Source organism: Sinocyclocheilus rhinocerous, unplaced genomic scaffold (assembly GCF_001515625.1).
Source record: "Sinocyclocheilus rhinocerous isolate Xijiao unplaced genomic scaffold, SAMN03320098_v1.1 scaffold1275, whole genome shotgun sequence".
NCBI lineage: Eukaryota > Metazoa > Chordata > Actinopteri > Cypriniformes > Cyprinidae > Sinocyclocheilus > Sinocyclocheilus rhinocerous.
The window spans coordinates 693,829-711,189 of NW_015628268.1; the positions used below are offsets into that span (position 1 = coordinate 693,829).

The 17,361-nt window shown below is 37.0% G+C and overlaps 4 protein-coding genes across 8 annotated transcripts in view; all 4 read left to right on the top strand.

Moving 5' to 3' along the window:
* LOC107737225 (tau-tubulin kinase 1-like) overlaps window positions 1–3,431 on the top strand; it is a 36,679-nt gene extending 33,248 nt beyond the window's left edge. For all 3 annotated transcript variants that reach the window (XM_016548684.1, XM_016548682.1, XM_016548683.1), the window contains 2 exons: window positions 667–2,159; window positions 2,307–3,431. In XM_016548684.1, the coding sequence (XP_016404170.1) occupies window positions 667–2,159; window positions 2,307–2,751 (1,938 nt within the window). In that variant the 3' untranslated portion in view covers window positions 2,752–3,431. The remainder of the gene's footprint in view (window positions 1–666; window positions 2,160–2,306) is intronic.
* Window positions 3,432–4,276: 845 nt separating this feature from the next.
* Window positions 4,277–8,962, top strand: LOC107737228 (solute carrier family 22 member 7-like). Of its 2 annotated transcripts, none has more exons than XM_016548686.1 (11): window positions 4,277–4,350; window positions 4,419–4,828; window positions 5,139–5,242; window positions 5,680–5,834; window positions 6,725–6,893; window positions 7,156–7,279; window positions 7,391–7,500; window positions 7,573–7,787; window positions 7,890–7,998; window positions 8,164–8,370; window positions 8,596–8,962. In XM_016548686.1, exons 1-11 carry the CDS (start codon window positions 4,347–4,349, stop codon window positions 8,681–8,683), a joined length of 1,695 nt encoding a protein of 564 aa, XP_016404172.1. In that variant the 5' UTR covers window positions 4,277–4,346; the 3' UTR covers window positions 8,684–8,962. The 2 variants fall into 2 exon arrangements, with proteins under 2 accessions (XP_016404172.1, XP_016404173.1); XM_016548687.1 differs by having other exon boundaries at window positions 8,613–8,685.
* Window positions 8,963–10,323: 1,361 nt separating this feature from the next.
* LOC107737230 (protein Asterix-like) lies at window positions 10,324–12,435 on the top strand. Of its 2 annotated transcripts, none has more exons than XM_016548690.1 (4): window positions 10,324–10,450; window positions 10,894–10,999; window positions 11,144–11,241; window positions 11,424–12,435. In XM_016548690.1, exons 1-4 carry the CDS (start codon window positions 10,401–10,403, stop codon window positions 11,488–11,490), a joined length of 321 nt encoding a protein of 106 aa, XP_016404176.1. In that variant the 5' UTR covers window positions 10,324–10,400; the 3' UTR covers window positions 11,491–12,435. The 2 variants fall into 2 exon arrangements, with proteins under 2 accessions (XP_016404176.1, XP_016404177.1); XM_016548691.1 differs by lacking the exon at window positions 11,424–12,435 and adding an exon at window positions 11,323–11,411.
* Window positions 12,436–13,447: 1,012 nt separating this feature from the next.
* cacna1ab (calcium channel, voltage-dependent, P/Q type, alpha 1A subunit, b) overlaps window positions 13,448–17,361 on the top strand; it is a 149,667-nt gene continuing 145,753 nt past the window's right edge. Inside the window, exons 1-2 of the mRNA XM_016548713.1 lie at window positions 13,448–13,510; window positions 16,529–16,906. Coding sequence (XP_016404199.1) covers window positions 16,533–16,906 — 374 coding nt within the window. The 5' untranslated portion in view covers window positions 13,448–13,510; window positions 16,529–16,532. The remainder of the gene's footprint in view (window positions 13,511–16,528; window positions 16,907–17,361) is intronic.

Here is a 17,361-nt window from a genome sequence, read left to right on the forward strand (position 1 = left end):
CTGGTATTGCTATGTGATGTAAATTGGCTATGATCTGTTAGATTGATGTACAATAAGAATATTACCTTTTCTATAACAATATCACTGTACAGTATGCTTGTAATATTTCCAAGTAAAGCATGTATTTTAAACTTTTTTTAAATTACAGGATATGTGTACATCTACGAAAGATAAATTGAATCCTGTATACGTAAAAGCATGTTTTGGGGTTGGTTTTAGTCTATGTATTGTATAGAAAACCTGTATGTTGGGATACACTTGAAAAAAGCAAAATATGACTAGATGCTGTAAAAGGGAAAATTCTTTTAACACGTTTTTGTGCCTTTTTATGTATGTAATCTAGACAATCTTGAAAAGCTTGTGTACAATTTAAACAAAATTAAAGTCTTTGAGGAAAAAAAAAACAGTTGGGTTGTGTGGTTGTACAATGTGTAAGAATGATTGTATCCATGTATAAAATGGTTAGAAAAAAGTGTAGAAACTCCATTCTGAAATTCCGCTGCCATTCAGTATGTTCTCATGTACAGTAAGTTAGGCTATCAATGTCAAAGTGTTTTCAAGGAAGATCTCACTGAATCAAAATCTCATTGTTTCTCATAGTTATTCTTACATTGCCTTACCAATATGGCGGCATTGTAACTTTTGCATTTTTATACTGTCTTTTAGGGTCCAACCCCGAGTGAGCCTTTATTGTCACCCACTGACTACAGGACTAAATCCCCATCATCAGAGAAGGAGATATTCCACATCCTTCCTAAACTGCAGGCAAAGAGAGCTGACTTCCTCACCGTCATGCTTACAGGAAGCCTACACCAGCGACGGGCCTTCACAGCCACACCACCTGAGACACAAGATGAGGGACCCAGAGATGACGATGTCACGAAGAGTGAATCTAGTAGTGGGGCAAGCGAAAAGAGCACTGAACGTAGTCAAGATGGGGCTCCATCCACCTTAGTGGCTGATGATCCACACAAGGAGCCAAAAGAACCGGGTTCGGTGGCTGATGTAGATCCCGACCAAGAGGATATCTCAAAGACCCTTGTCTTGTTTTCACCAGGAGACACAAAGAAGTCTCCAAATGCTATAAATGGGACTGAAGTGGATCAGGGTGTGGCAGGATCTCAAAATGAGCAGTTGGATGAAGTTGGTCGACTGGTACAGATCCAGCAGGACATAAAACAGGCAGAGAGACCTACAGATGGAAGGCAACCTGATGCAATTGGTGTTGACCCACCCACACAGACATCTAAATCAGTGGTAACCATCTCAACAACTCAAGTGGCTCCAGCCTCAATTGCATCGCCCCCTTTCTCCAAAGTGGAGCGAACTTTTGTACACATTGCAGAGACAACTCATCTGAATGTCATGTCTTCCAGTGGTGCACAGGTTCCTGAACTTTTAGAGGAGGTTGAAGGCAAATCACAGGCCAAGTGGATAAAGGACAAGTCAGTCCTTTCTCAAGAGCCAGGAGAAGTGGCATGTGTCCAGTATGAAGTCACCTCTCAGACTGTTACAGAGGGGCCTCAGGTACTCAATGTTCAGGATGGGTCTTTGCCAAATGAGTCCGGTGAAAAACAGGACGGTCTTGTGATTCCTTTACCCTTAGAATCCAGGGAACCTATCCATCAAGATTCATCAACTGATTTCAAACAGGACATGCAACCAAAAGAGGAACATCAAGAGGAGGACACAGTACCTGAGAGTGTTTCTAAACATCCACGGCCAAGGAGCAAGAGTCGAATTCCTATCCTAGTCCCAGAAGAGGAGCCAGGATCTGAACAATCCCTGTCCAACAAAGAACGACTACGTAGAAGAGCCATGCAGCAAGACCTGGCCCATCAAGTTGTGGAAAGACAACGTCAGGGTCACTGGATGAGACTGAATTCCAGGACTTCGTCCTCGTTATCTTCTGGAGACGAGCCCAAGAGACCTTCAGAGACTCTTTCTACTACGGGCTCAGAGGAAGATATTCATGAATCTGATGATTCCATCAACAAGCTCAAGAAGGAGGCTGAGGAAAAGTACAGAGCTGAGTGGCACAGCAGGATCCCACGACCAGTCACACCTATAAGGAAGCCTTCAACTAAACTAGTAGTTGCAGCTCCTGTTATCCAACCTGAAGCTGGGACTGCAAAATTTGAACAAAAGGCAAGCAATGGGTAAGTCTAGTTTAATATAACTGAATTTTATTACATGTACACTAATTTTGCTCAACCCTGTTTACAGCATACCATAAGGTGATACATTAAATATATATATATGTGTGTGTGTGTGTGTGTGTGTGTTTGTGTGTGTTTTCACCTTAGCCCAAAAGTACAGTCACAATCAGGATCAAGTGCTCCAGCACTTCACACAAGATCAAAATCAACACTGTCCCGCTCTACCATGTCAAGTGGAAGCAATCGCATGCCTCTTTCCTGTATTCCGGCATCATCCCGCCGCAGCTTGAGCACCACAAACTGCACTTTCTCTTCAACCCGTATAGCTAGTCCTTCACCCCATAGGCTACCCCTGCGAACAGCAGTTAGCGAATCCCGCAAGCAGCCATTTGCCCTCCGAGCCACTGTGGAGCTCCTAATGAAGTCTAGGACTACTACTTGCAGTGGTCCTGCAAAGGACATCAAACCATCACCAAACCAACCCACCACTACATGTGTCAGGGATCGAACCAAAGCTTCTGCTCATTCGAAGAACTCAGTTCCCTTGAAAAGGGAAAAAAGCACAAGCAACAACACAGCTGCAGCCAGATAAGTCACTGTGACTGCTGTTTACTGGGATCGTTTCTTCTCAATTACTTGAACATATTGCCTCAAAATGTAATCTGCCCCATTGACCAAAATGAACCTTTTTAATTAATTTAATGTTCTTCTTAATCAATGAATGGCTAGTTCCAATTTTGGATTATGCACCAAATAATTTTATGTTGTACTTTAAGATGTAGAACTTTCACTTTGATGGAAGTTTCTACATAATAGAGGAAATGTCACATTTAGCTTACATGGTGCTATAATGTATATGTGTTGTTCTGTTGTGTATATTTCATTTAATATATGGTTTTTGAAGGTGTACTTTATTATTAGTTAGATGCCAAGTTGTCTTTGGCCCTTGACACACAATGATGATAAAATGATTATGTAAATTTATTTATAACATCTGAAACAATCATACAGTATATTACATGTATTTAGCCAGCACAAATTATTATAAACCACCAGACACAGAACGTTGTAAAATCTGCCACATATCTATGGACAAATGCACAAATGTCCTCTGGTCTGCAGCTCGGCCCTCTTTGTAAACCTTGTGATGATGGGCATGCCTTGTCTTTAGCTTGTTACAAGTGTTTGATGATACTGCTGTATGCTTGTACATATTCTTTTCAGTATTTCTTGCAGAGACCTCTTTATTTTTATCAGGCAAAGGAAATAGTGAAAGATTTGGATTTGAATTTTGTTAAAGGAATATATTGTGGGTTCTACACAGAGTTGTCTCATTTTCTAAGCATGGCAGAAATTACACCATTATTAATAATTGTCAATACGGATTATTTCTAAATGAACGATTCCCACCTCTTTTGCTCTTATTACAATGGTGAGATGTTAATCAAGATTTTTGTTGGAATAAGGAGCATAAAATGATCTGAGTCTTAATCGTGTTATGTTGTTGTTTTTCACATGAGACACATTCCACATTCTTTCCAGTTTTTGAAAAAAAAATATACACAAAAACTCCATATAACAAACTGGTTCTTTTTGTAATGAGTCTCAGAGAAAATATTCACAAACTCACTCACATTACCAGTTTGAATCAGACAATGACTCTTTACTGAGATAACATCTGAATCCCCCACAGAATCGGATGTTACAACGTTGTTTTATAAATTAATAACATAATTTTAAAAAGCAATATTTTAATTGTAATTTTTATATTTGTTGGTGTTTTCTTAAATATCTGAAATTAAATTGACCAAATCTTGCAATAGAAAGAAAAAAGTGGTAAAATGGCTTTTCTTCTTTTCATATTTAATTGAGATATCTCACTTGTTATTTTCAATCCAAAAAAGGTCATTGGAACCAATGTATTTTCTATTTCCTCTCTCCATCTAGTCAGGTGAGGGATAGTGAACTTTTAAGCCCTGGACTCTTCTTTTTCTTGAGCTTACCAAAACAAAGACCTTCTTGTGTCTCAAACAGGCCCCGAAAAGCGTGACCGGGAACAGTGTAATGATAACATATATCAATTCAGCATCACACATGTCCTCGGACTACTCTCTGCTTGCCGTTCACTATAGACCGACCCAAGTGTTTCTCCAGAGCAGAGCAAATTTCATCAAGATCTAGATTCTGATGGGTGAGTAGAACGTTCATTTGGAACAAAGAAGAATATCAAATCTGTGTTATAGCTCATCTCACTTTCAGCTATGAGGTTTGAGGACATCCTTCATGAAATTGGTGGCTTCAACAAGTTCCAGTTTCTGGTTTTATACATCCTATGGCTCCCACGCGTCATCCTTCCACTGCACTTCCTGCTCCACAACTTCATCTCAGGTGTGCCACCCCACCACTGTGCCCTGCCTCACTTGGATGACCACTACGCAGCTGGCACAGAGAAGGATGGCACAGAGGTGTCGGCACAGATTCTGGCACTTGGCATCCCACGTAATGCAGATGGATCCTACAGCTCCTGCAAGATGTACCCCCTTCCCTTGGACTTTGACCCAAATGGTGACCTCTCCCTAGTGTATGGAAACCGATCAAATGTGTCGGTGCCATGCCAGCACGGATTTGTATATGACCGCTCACAGTTCACCTCAACAACCGCAACTGAGGTAAGAATGTACAAGATGCATTCCTGTATTTTATATGTTGATGATGTTCCAAGTTACTTATTATATCTACCACAAAAGTTAAAAGGTCTTTGTACCTTATTTACCCCTAAATGGTACATATTAATACCTTAAAGGTACATGTTAGTATTTATAGTGTACATTTCAGTACATTTTGAAAGGGTACTGTCCCATGTTATTTATGGACATTATTTCACCAATATATTCTGTAATAAATATGTTAACGAAATCAGAAATCAGAAATATCTTTTGTTCTTGTTTATCAAGGTATGATTTGTCTCTCTTTTTCCAGTGGGATTTGGTATGTGACAACAAAAGTCTAAACCAAGCCCTTGCCACATTTTTCTTCATCGGAGTGACAATAGGTGCTATCATGTTTGGCCAGTTGGCAGATAAGTATGTTATTTTTTTAAAATTAATATTATGTTTTAGAACCATTTGTTCCATGCTTTTTACTTATTATTGTTTATTTTCTCATATTTCTTTCATCAATGAACCTTATACAAGATTCCTTAGGCGAAAAGCCGGTCGCATGACTTTTCTACAATAAAGTGTCTTTACTCACATGTCTGAGGTTGAAAAACGATTAATTCTGCTTGATTTGTTCTGCATAGCTGACTTGTACATATTCATAATCATTATTTGCTTGTACAACAGAGTTCAAATATTCTTTGACTCATTATTTGTCACGGAGCATGTCACACATCCAAAACTGCTTACCTCAGGCTATCTGTGAAACAAGCAAGACAGAGAATGTGCTCGCTGTTTCCCATGTGATTTTCAATGTTTGAATATCTTGCATGGTCAAATATATCTTTTATATCAATCCACAGGTTTGGCCGTAAGCCGATGATTCAGGTTTCCTTTGTGGCCAGTTCTGTTTTTGGAATTGTTGAAGCTTTTTCTACATCTTACGTGATGTTCACCATAGCAAGAACCTTGTGTGGACTGGCCCTGACCGGGATGTCTATCACCACAGTGGCTCTGTGTATCTATCCGTTTCTCATTTCTTTTCAATCTCTCAAGTCAACATGAAAGCCAAGCTGATCCTGTTTATATTGTTGTGAAGGATTTGTCATGATTCATGAAGGAAGGAACAAAAAAAATCTAACCCCAAACGTTTTTACATCAAATTCCATAAGAAAAACAGGTTTAGAACCTATATCATGTTGATTTAGAATAAAAGACACAATCCCTCTTAAAGGGATAGTTCACCCAAAAATGAAAATTCTGTCATTAATTACTCACCCTCATGTCGTTCCAAACCCGTAAGACCTTTATTTTTTTCAACAATTCTTCTCTCCCGAGTTACGTCTTCTCCTATTTTAGAGAGTATCACAATGCATACGCACGCTTTCCCCTAAGCGTAAACAATGCAGCGCTTTCTTCCCCGAACGTAAACAAAACTGATTATGTCGATTACGTTCTTGGGTACTCTCCAAAATGGCGGAAGACGTAACTCGGGGGAGAAGAATTGTTAAATAAATTATGTTATTTTTGTTTTCTTTGCGCTCAAAAAGTATTCTCGTAGCTTCGCAAAACTGAAGTTGAGCCACTGATGTCACATGGGCTGTTTTACTGATATCCTTACTACGTTTCTGGACCTGGGAACATTACAGTTGCGTTGCTGTCTATGCAGGGTCTGAAAGCTCTCACATTTCATCAAAAATATCTTAATTTGTGTTCCGAAGATGAACGAAGGCCTTACGGGTTTGGAACGACATGAGGGTGAGTAATTAATGACAGAATTTTCATTGTGGGGTGAACTAACCCTTTAAAACTTTACCAGACACACTTATTTTTCACAGACTTGGTTATGTTATTTTGCTGTTTATTTGCATGGCTGTTAATACCCTTATAAATTTGCTCAATCTTCAGGTGTTGAGTGGACAGACGTTAAACATCGCACATTTACGGGAACCATCATCAGTCTCGGGTGGAGTGTAGGGAACATGCTTTTGGCTCTTCTGGCATATCTCATCAGGGACTGGAGGCACCTCATCCTGGTAGTGACTTCACCCTGCCTCGTTGGCATAATTGCCTGGTGGTGAGTGGTGGAACTGCAAGTGAAAGAATAACTGGTTATTGGACATGAAAAATGTATTTCAAATATGAATTATTCAAGATAATGTGGAAGAAGAAAAGATTATCAGATTTCTATTTATTAATTAATAAATATAAAAAAATATAAAAAGTATTATTTTTAAACTAACAATGTATGTATTTATTAATATTATAATACTTTTTAGGTCTCTAAATGTGCTTTAAGTTAAAAGAATATTTTTCTCGTGTGCATTTTATCTGAAAAGGTGGATTCCTGAGTCAGCAAGATGGCTGCTGGCCAATGGCAGGGTGGAAGAGGCACAGAAGTATCTCATTCAGTGTGCTAAGATGAATGGAAAGTACAGTTACACTCATAAACTAGACACTGAGGTAAACATATCTAGCTATACTCTTATTTATTATTATGATAATCAGATTTGATCTCATCCTTTACCTCTTCATTAAAAACGAAATAAATCATTTTGACTGTCACCTGTTTAGACCTTAAAGAAAATCACCGTTAGTGAGGTCTCCAACAAGAATCATTCCTACCTTGATCTAGTGAGGACAGCGAAACTGAGGAAGATTGTGTTTTTCTCAGGGATTTTCTGGTATGTGAGGAGCTTTTCTGTTGTCCATTGTGATATAACAGTCAAATCAACAGTGTTTATTTAAATCTACAGGTTTGCAGTTGCTTTTACCTACTATGGCATCAGCTTCAACATCACTGGGTTTGGCCTGAACATCTATCTCACGCAATTTGTCTATGGAGTTATTGAAGTCCCAGCTAAGGTCGGGACCTACTTCACTCTGGATCGGATTGGTCGCAGAAATGGCCAGGCGTGGTCTCTCATTATAGCAGGAGCTCTGATTGGACTAAACAGTATAATCCCAACAGGTATTCATTCATTCTTTATCATGCTGCCTCTCCAAATTTTATGGTGGATATTAATTATTTAAGAAATAATGTGTTGGTTTTGTTGTGCTGTTTCATCCACAGACTTTGCTGGTGTGCGTACAGGGATTGCAGTTATTGGGAAGGGATTCTCTGAGGCAGCGTTTACCATTGCCTTCTTGTACACATCTGAGCTGTACCCTACTGTGCTCCGGTAATTTAACATTTTTAATTGATTGATTGATTGATTGATTGATTGATTGAATGAATGAAAAGGGCCGAACAACACTTTAAAATTTTTCACATTTACAGTTTATCCATAACTATGGCCCTTGTTTTTGGAATGAATGAACTCTCTGCTTCTCTGTATCTATCATAGGCAGTGCGGCTTGGGCTACACCTCTTTTATAGCCCGTATTGGAGGTTCGCTGGCTCCCATGGTCATTTTATTCGAGGACATGTGGCGCTTTGCACCCTCTCTAGTGTTTGCTGTCACTGCAGTTCTCAGTGGATGTGTGGTCTTCCTTCTACCTGAGACCACGAATGTTCAGCTTCCAGAGAGTGTTCTGGATATAGAGGAGGGGAGGTATAGTATCATTCAACCAGTACATAAGCATACCAAAATAGCTTTCTGCTGAATCACACAAATTGTGAAGTATTGTTCCTCCTACAAGACTTTAAACAACCATTTCACAAAACGTTTTTAAGTGACTTACACTAAATTCAAGCTATACATTTTATTAGTTCACCATAATACTGGATCTAATTGTGACATGCTGTGAAATATTGTTCTCTTATTTATTTATTTAAGGCACACAATGTCCACAGAATCTGAGAGGGATGTTGAACTCACTGTGATGAATTCATTGCCTGCGGCTTTACAAGAGAAGGATTCATGAAGGCAAAAACTGTCAGAAAAACAATGATTCCTTACAGTTCAACATCCTAATGGATAGATGTGAATAAACAACATTAATTGCAAGACATTTATGGTGCACAAGGGATAAACAACATATTTGATGTTCTTGAGAGTAAGATTGCACAATCCTAAAAACACCAGTGTAGTAGCTTATAATGTCATTGAATTTAAAAGTCAACAAAGAGCTGTTTATTAAGGTTATTAAGGTCATAAGGTGTTGTTTTTGTATTTTCTCTTCTGTAGCTTTAAAGAAATAAAATGTAATGGTGTATGAATGTTTGCATGATTCTTGTGTTCTTGTACATTATGCATTTACTCTTGCTATGAGAAGTAAAAACGGAATGAAATGTAATGCATACAGTATGTAATTTGCCCTTGTGTAGACTGAAATTTAGAATTTAGAATTTTGATTTCAGAGTTCAATATATCGTCTATGTGACTATAGTGATGTTTTAAAATATTATGTGGTTAGAATGATTTAATTGTAGCACTCAACACATTCTGATTAACAGTATTTGTATATATAATAATAACTTGCCTGTTCATTATTTTACTAGACTCTCAAATAAATATTTTACATTGTTACCACAATTATGCATTCAAGCTCTCTTGTCTGTCAGTCGTCTATCAATAACACTCCTTACCGGCAGGGAGTGCAAGTGTATCACATACAGCTTTAAATACAACAGAATGAGGCGTAGTTAGTGATGGGAAGTTCGGATCATTTTACCGACTCGGACCTTTGAGTCTCGTTCAGCAAAATGAACGAATCTTTTTTCGAGTCATTTCGTTCATTTCGTTCATTTTAGCAAAATACAATTAAAATGTTACGTGTTACTTCCCTAACACGTCTACTTACGCAAACGTTGATCACACTACAAACAATACAAAACTGCAATAAGAAACAGAAAAGATTAATTCATTGTTTACCTGGGTCTTCAGTCTATGATTTGCTCACCACCTCTTATCTGACAAGTCGAGTGGTTCGTTCATCACGTGACAGCCCCATAAACTTAACCAATGCAGTCTGAGCCAGAAAGAGAATCGATTAGTTCATCTCGAGTCTTCGGGTTTTTCGAGTCGATCGTTCATCACGTGACAGCCCCATAAGCTTACCCTATGCAGTCTGAGCCGGAAAGAGAATTGATTAGTTCATCTCGAGTCTTCGGGTTTTTCGAGTCGATCGTTCATCACGTGACAGCCCCATAAAATCGTTCAAGAACGACCCAACACTACTTTCTGCCTCTCTCTAATTCATTGTTCATGTGAACGTATAATTTTTTTTTATAACAACAACAATAATAATAATAATAAATAATTTAAACCTAGCTTCTGAAAATACTTATACATTTTTATACTATTCTTGTTTGTTGTGTGTGTATAAAGATAAGTGTGTTCAGTGGTATACAGCAAACACAGTATACGGTGACCGTGATTTCACCAAAGTACATGTTCCTGAATAACGTCCATCATTGTGACGTCGCATGGCACCGCCTTTACATGTTTCAACTCGGTCCTGTGAGCAACGGTAAAGCTGCGCTTCCAGCGGCTGAAGGGTCAGTTCCGGCTTTTTGTGAGACTAAGTTTAATCTACTGCTGCAAGCATGTCTGGAAGCGTAGTACAATTTCACAGGTCAGCTGTTCGCTGACGTGCTGCTCTTAAAGAAATTTAAATTTTATTAGAATTTTATTAAAATATGACCGTGAACAACATGGCAGATCCAAGACGACCGAATAAGATTTTTCGGTGAGTATTATGTCCGTATTTAAGACTCTTTAAATGATTGAGATGAGAGTTTTGATTGGCTCTCGTTAGCATCACTGTTAGCAGCAGTTCGGCTAATGATTAGATGAGAAGATTTACATCGCAGAGAGTTAAATAGATGCTAGTTTTTACCTAATAACATTTTTAAATAGTAACATCAATAAAATTAAAGCTCTATGTTACATTTTACAAATATTAATTACTATAGTCACTTATTACATGCGTTATAATACGCAGCAATCTGCATATGTATTGGATCATTATTGTTGCACATTTGTCATCTATTGTTCACCTAGTTGCATTTTTATGGCTTTCTCTGCCAAAATCATGTAATTTTTGTGTTCTGTGTATTTTATAGTATGAAGTAAAATGCCAGCATAAACTGACAGCATTAATAGTCAAGGCATATAACGTTTGCTTTACAGCTACAAGCCACCTAACACCGAAACCAACCCCACATTGGAAGATCCTACACCCGATTATATGAACCTGCTCGGCATGATCTTCAGTATGTGTGGCCTGATGCTCAAGGTGACCTGACTCTCATCTACATAAACACCTGTGTTTACAGTAAACCTTTTATGATTATCCTATTGTTTATGACTAAAACATGAGCAGACTGATGCACAGCTCTGATTTAATGCTCAAATTGTGGTGTATTTGTGTTTTTGGCAGCTTAAATGGTGTGCGTGGATTGCAGTGTATTGCTCGTTCATCAGTTTTGCCAATTCACGAAGCTCAGAGGACACCAAACAAATGATGAGCAGCTTCATGTGAGTTGCTTATGCTTGTTTGTTTTTCTTATAATTAATACAAGTGTTGGATAATTACTTTATTGTTCGGTCTTTTCATAGAATTTCAGACATTTCATCTACCCAAAGAAATCCTCAAATGTAATGCTTCTGGACTTGTTTGCCAAATTAAACATATATTCCTTAAACGTTCATTCCTTCAGGCTGTCCATATCGGCCGTCGTGATGTCGTATTTGCAGAACCCACAGCCCATGTCGCCACCATGGTGACAAATAATCCAAACCCAATAAGCCATCTCAGCAGGGACGGCATGAGAACCAGCTGATCCACCCACTGTCCTTCTGGAACGCAGGGACATACACTCATCAGCCCAGCTGGCCAATCAGAGGCTGACAAATTGACCGATGTAGTTCCTGTTCGACCGTTTCAAGTTTTCTCTGTGCTCACCATTTGTTTTTATGTATGTGACCACACTATGGTAAAATATTAATATACTGTGAATGATTTTGAGAAATAAATGAGCTATTTTGTGTGCTGCTTCAAACATTTTCATACTGTATATACACAAGTAATTATTGTTAATTAGGACACTTTGAAGTGCAAAACTAGAGTTTGATGTTAATGTATTCATCCTGCAGCTGCTGCTTCTAACTAAATGTGTCGACAGAAGTGTAAATAAGCCTTTTATTCTGAAAGATTTAGTTTTTCTGAGAAGAAACCGCTTCAAAAATGATATACAGCACTATATAAACATGCCAGATTTGTTCCTCTCAGTGGGTCCGAGACGGATTCTGCACAGGCCTGGAGGATTTAAGGAACAACTGGCAACTCATGAACTGGCGTTTTTGGAAGTGTATTCTTATTAGTAGGAGCAATGTGCATAATGTTTTTTGACAGTTGTCTTTGTAACACTAAGGTGGTTTCTTAAAAAAATCTGTTAACCATGTTTGATGGTCAAATAAAATTTGTGTTTGTACATAACCTATTACACCACTAGGTGGTCACAATTTATCTGATCACATTTCTTTCAATATCATAATTTAGGAATGTGTTTCTGCTCATCTAACCATATGTTTAATGATTGGCAAGTAGTTTGATGCTGTATCTTTATCCACAACAAATCTAATTCTCACGAATATGAGGAGTGAATCTGGCTCTTTAATTTGAAATAAAAGAAGAAAGTTTTATATATACATACACACACACAGTAATGATAATGTTTAGAAATTGCTGAATGCTATGTAATTGGCTTATTACATATTACATAAATTTTGCCTGTAACCTGTAAATTGCCATTCAAAGGTTTGGACAAAACAAAAAAAGAACACTAGAAATGTTAATCAAATCAAAACTGTCTTGTTGCCGAAATCCAGCTCGTCTCTGGGCTGATTTTATTTCATAATTTTATGTTATTTTTATTCTTTTGCCCCGTGCTCACCAATTTATACATTAAAACATAACATTAAGAATGAAACTTTACATAAAACAATTGTATAATCTAAAATAACAAGAAACAAAAATGTATTCAAACTTTTGTGAATCTAATTTAATTTATTAAGACGAATGTTTTATGTCATTGATGGTCAAAGCTGAGTCAGCGTTTTACCGTCATTTCACAATTCAGAGCCCCCCTTTCTTACGTCTGATCACGCTTATTGGCTAATTCCTTATCCATATGATGTTAAACCAATCCAATAATTATATTTTATTGTGAATTACTATAAGAAATATTATTGTTTGTTAATACATTTTCATTACGTAGCCCTCCAACTGATCAGTGAAATTTGCCTTTAAATTTCCCTCATGAATAATATTATGTACACTCTCACAATAAACCTGAGTAAGGAAGAGAAAAACACACATGACCATACTGTCTCTCACCCACCGCGCAGCAGCAGTCAAAACGCGTAGTTCTGATCCGCGCCTCTGCTCTCAGCACCAGGACAGTCACGTATCCGTTACGCGCACAGAGCGCGAGACTCCTCGTACAAGCGCATGCGGCTCGCGCCACGTAGACTCGTTTCTCGAGAGCCTTGGTTGAGCACATCTGACGAGAATCAAAAGATTACACTGAGAAAGAACACAAAATTGTCTGTTTTGCCCAACAAAAATACTTAAAGACAGAATGTTCCGAGCTTGAAGATGGATATGACCTCTTGCTCTGAGACAAAGGACCTCGGACCATTCAGTTTGTGGAGTTGTAGTGGTAGTTTTGTCAGTTATAAACTACAGGTGATCCGGACGAGTCCAGATTGCAGGATCATCTCTGAAAAAACACAAACCTCTGTGGTGAGTGTCTCTTTAATTTCTTTGTTCACAATCGCTTAATGTTTCATATATAAAGATATGTTTATGTAATATTTTGCTCTAGTCTATATACAAATAATTTAAATGTTTATATTATATAAAATGTGACATTAATGTATAACGTAAAATGTGAAATTACAACATTAACACTATAAACTAATTATGCATTATACTTGTATTATATAAAACTATTTTATCTGTAAATAGGCTATATTTATACATTTAATATTTGTTTTAGTATCTATCTATCTATCTATCATGTGTGGCATCAGAGAAGAATCTTTAATCTTTCTTTGGTTGAAAAGTACCATAAAATACCATGGTACAGTACCTTCAAGTACCTTGCAGTAAATACCATGGAAATACTATACAGTGTATCAAAATACTATGATTTTACTGCCTGTTATATTCACTGTGCCATAGTATCACCATAGTACTTTTTTGGTCATGTTTAACACATACTTTTGTTAGATGATCTTTTGCCAGTCTTTTGCTGTTCTCGGCGTGATGGCTTACAGCCAGAGCTATTTATCATGATGTGTTCATTCAGCAGATACCATATTATTTATGCTCTGAATGGTACTAAATGCAGCAAATAATTTTATTGTGATTAAACATTTATTCTGCCCTTCTATATAACAGTACATATGTCAGCATCCGAATCGGCTGAGACTTTGATTTTAGCCGTTTCTGATTACAGTTCACAATAAAAAAAAAAATTCCAGCCATGTAATATGCCTAATACACTGGAGAAAAGTCTAAAAATCGAGTTCAGTCCAGAAAAACCGATCTCAAGCTTGAAACATGACATCTTTGAATAGGGACTTGATGGCCATTATTTCTATCGGTAAGTTTTTGTGGTTTTGGAGAACTTTGTAAATGTCACCCTAATTGCATGCATTCATACACACCCACACAATGGTGAGGCTGTCTGTGGGCTGGTTCAATGGAGATCCAGCCCACACAAATGGCCACTTGCTGTAACACACAATGATGCAAATGAAATCATCCAAAATTGGGTCTTACTACCTTTTGTGGCTATGCCTATGCTTTACCTTGCCGTTACAGCGAGATTTATGATGTTGTCGCTTTAGCAAACAAAGAAAAGCGGGATTCTTTTGTCTAGTCCAGGAAGCAGCCAATGCATCAAACCCTTTAAACAAGGATGAGATGTGTTCCTGACTAAAAATACAAAAAACATGAATGTCATGATGCTGCCAGGCTCCAGGAAAGGACTTAAAAATGTGTGAAGGCCTTTCAAGATGTCTTCTGGTTCTCCTTCACCTCACTGAATATATTGCCTGTTGGAACTGGCATGCGTATTGTAATAGCTTTGCTCTCCATTGGCCAAAAATAAAAAGGCAGATTTAGTTAGTTCCATCTTTAGTGTCTGATCATTGATACAAGCTGTGACTCTCCTAATCACAGCCTGACAACAAAACCCGCCTGTCAACAAAGAGCACAGCCACAATAAGGACTGTGTGAATGCATTCCATTCACATTTTGGCTACTGTGCTTATCTTTTCCTGTGCTTTACTCCATCTGTGTCTTTCTTTTCATCTAATCTTTGTACTTTGGGGAAGATCACTATAGCATTTGCCACAACTTCAGTGCTTTGCTTTCAGAAACAGAACAGTAGAAGTGCTATCAGCCCTTCTGGCTCGTCTCAAAGAGCCTCAGTCAGAACCTCCAAAAGCATAAACTTCTGACTGTAGCACTGCATTGTTCCTGTGCATGTGTGAGTATGTATTTGAAATTGTTGAGTGTGTATGTGTCACTTTAAATTACTTTATTTCTCCACCCGTGTCACAGTGGACAAATTCTTCAAACACAGTCAGCACATATCGTAGTACCGGAGTGCATCATTTATTTTCACCTGACATTGGTCTATTGCAATTTTCTCTAAACAACTATGCAGCCTTTTTTAATTAAACCTCCCTAGGTGTTTTTTCTACCCTCTGCTTTCCTTTTCCACTTGATTACATGTCACATATTTTCCCCTTAATTTCCTTTTTTTGTTGTTTTTTTTGTTGTTTGTTGCTGTCAGTTTTTATTATTATGATGAAGATGATGATTTATAGTATTATGAACAACATCACAATATAAATATTTTCTAATAAAGACATTTTATTTAATAATAGCATTTTATTATTTCTTTATTAGAAAATGCTTTTCTGATGGTTTATAATGTTTATAATGCTGTGGATAAATAAATAAATATTATTTATTATTTATATATTTGCAGCATTACCATCTCAATGTAAGTGTTCCAATAAAAAAAATAATAAAATGTTATTATAAAATAAAATATAAATAATAGCAATACCATTACTACATCAAAAACAAGAACATAATAATAATAATAATTATTATTATTTATTATTATTATTTACAGCATTATGAACACTATCACAATATAAATTATTAAATTTTCCACTAAAGACATTATGTTGTGAAGGTGTTCATAATGCCACAAATAAATATATTTATTTAAGTAATTAATTTATTTATTTTCAGCATTGCCATCACAATACAAGTCTTCCAATAAAGAAATAAAACGTTACTGTCAAAAAATATAAATAATAGCAATACCAATACTAAAACAACAACAACAACTTAATAAAATAATAATAATTATTGCTTTTGTTGTTGTTGTTGTAGTTCTACAAACAGGGTATATTAACAGGTTCATAATGTATTGTATTATACATTAAAAATGAATCAAAGGATAGATTTTATGCTCATTTACACTTATAAATCAATGTCTTGATACAAGTACATTTAATTTTAATATTATATTTTAAATATTAATTATATATTTTTTATATTATATTTTAAATTCACATTACTCATAAATATAAAAGCTCTTTTTTTAAATTTCACTTAAGTAACTATATTCTTTAAAACAATGACAACAACAACAAAAACAACAACAAAAAAGATTACACCAAAAACGTTTTTGTAAAAATACATTAATTTCTCTACTTTCTGCCCCCATAGAGCCATGCTGTCTCCCATGTATGCAGACAGCTCAGTCATCATGGAGAGAGCGCCGCCCTTGCGGAAGGGAGGGAGAGTGCAACCTCAGGGCCACAAACTGCGCTCTCATCCTCCCACCAGCGGGAGCAGTGTTTGTGCCAACCCGACCTACTATCATACTGTGTATGACATGAGTGATGCAGCATGCCATGACTACAGCAAAGCCAATGGAGGGGAAACGGTAATGATAGATGGAACACTTTACTCTTTGATGCCCAGTGACTCTCTGGTTCCTCCTATCAGAAGGAGAGGAGGCCTAGTTGACCACCGTGATGTCATCAAAGCACACCAATCCCATAAATTGCAGAGCACTCCACAGGCCCGACGAAAACAATGGGAGTGAGTATTAAATAATCTGTTACTTTTTTAAATGTCTTGGGTTTGATGACTTTGTTATTTTGAAATGTACTAGAAAAAAGTCCATCATAAAGCACCAATCACGTGTTTTGGCATGTTTAGTCATTTGATGACATTTAAGTTTAATGTACTTTTGTGTAAGTGGTTTAATGTCAATGCTAGTCCTATGAATTTAATTATCAACAGCATAATCTTGTTTCATACTGAAATGTCAACTGATGGAAGTGATTGTGAAATACACCCACCTCATTTCATCTTATTTTTTATCTACCATAAGTTTTTTTTTTTTTTTGTGCAAGATTGTACAAAATCTGGATTCTAAATCTATCCCTCTGAGACCTAGATTGTTGCCATGCCTTCTCTACAGCCTTCAGGGAGCAGACTGTCACTTAAAATATTCATCTCCCATCATATCTCTGAGAATAAAGTGTAGGTCA

Coding starts and splice junctions, on each gene's coding strand:
- LOC107737228 (XM_016548686.1), top strand. Junction 7,501..7,572: donor TTTTTCTCAGGGATTTTCTG/GTATGTGAGGAG, acceptor TTAAATCTACAG/GTTTGCAGTTGCTTTTACCT. Junction 8,371..8,595: donor CTGGATATAGAGGAGGGGAG/GTATAGTATCAT, acceptor TATTTATTTAAG/GCACACAATGTCCACAGAAT.
- LOC107737230 (XM_016548690.1), top strand. CDS start 10,401: ATGACCGTGAACAACATGGCAGATCCAAGACGACCGAATAAGATTTTT. Junction 10,451..10,893: donor CGACCGAATAAGATTTTTCG/GTGAGTATTATG, acceptor TTTGCTTTACAG/CTACAAGCCACCTAACACCG. Junction 11,242..11,423: donor CAAATGATGAGCAGCTTCAT/GTGAGTTGCTTA, acceptor TCATTCCTTCAG/GCTGTCCATATCGGCCGTCG.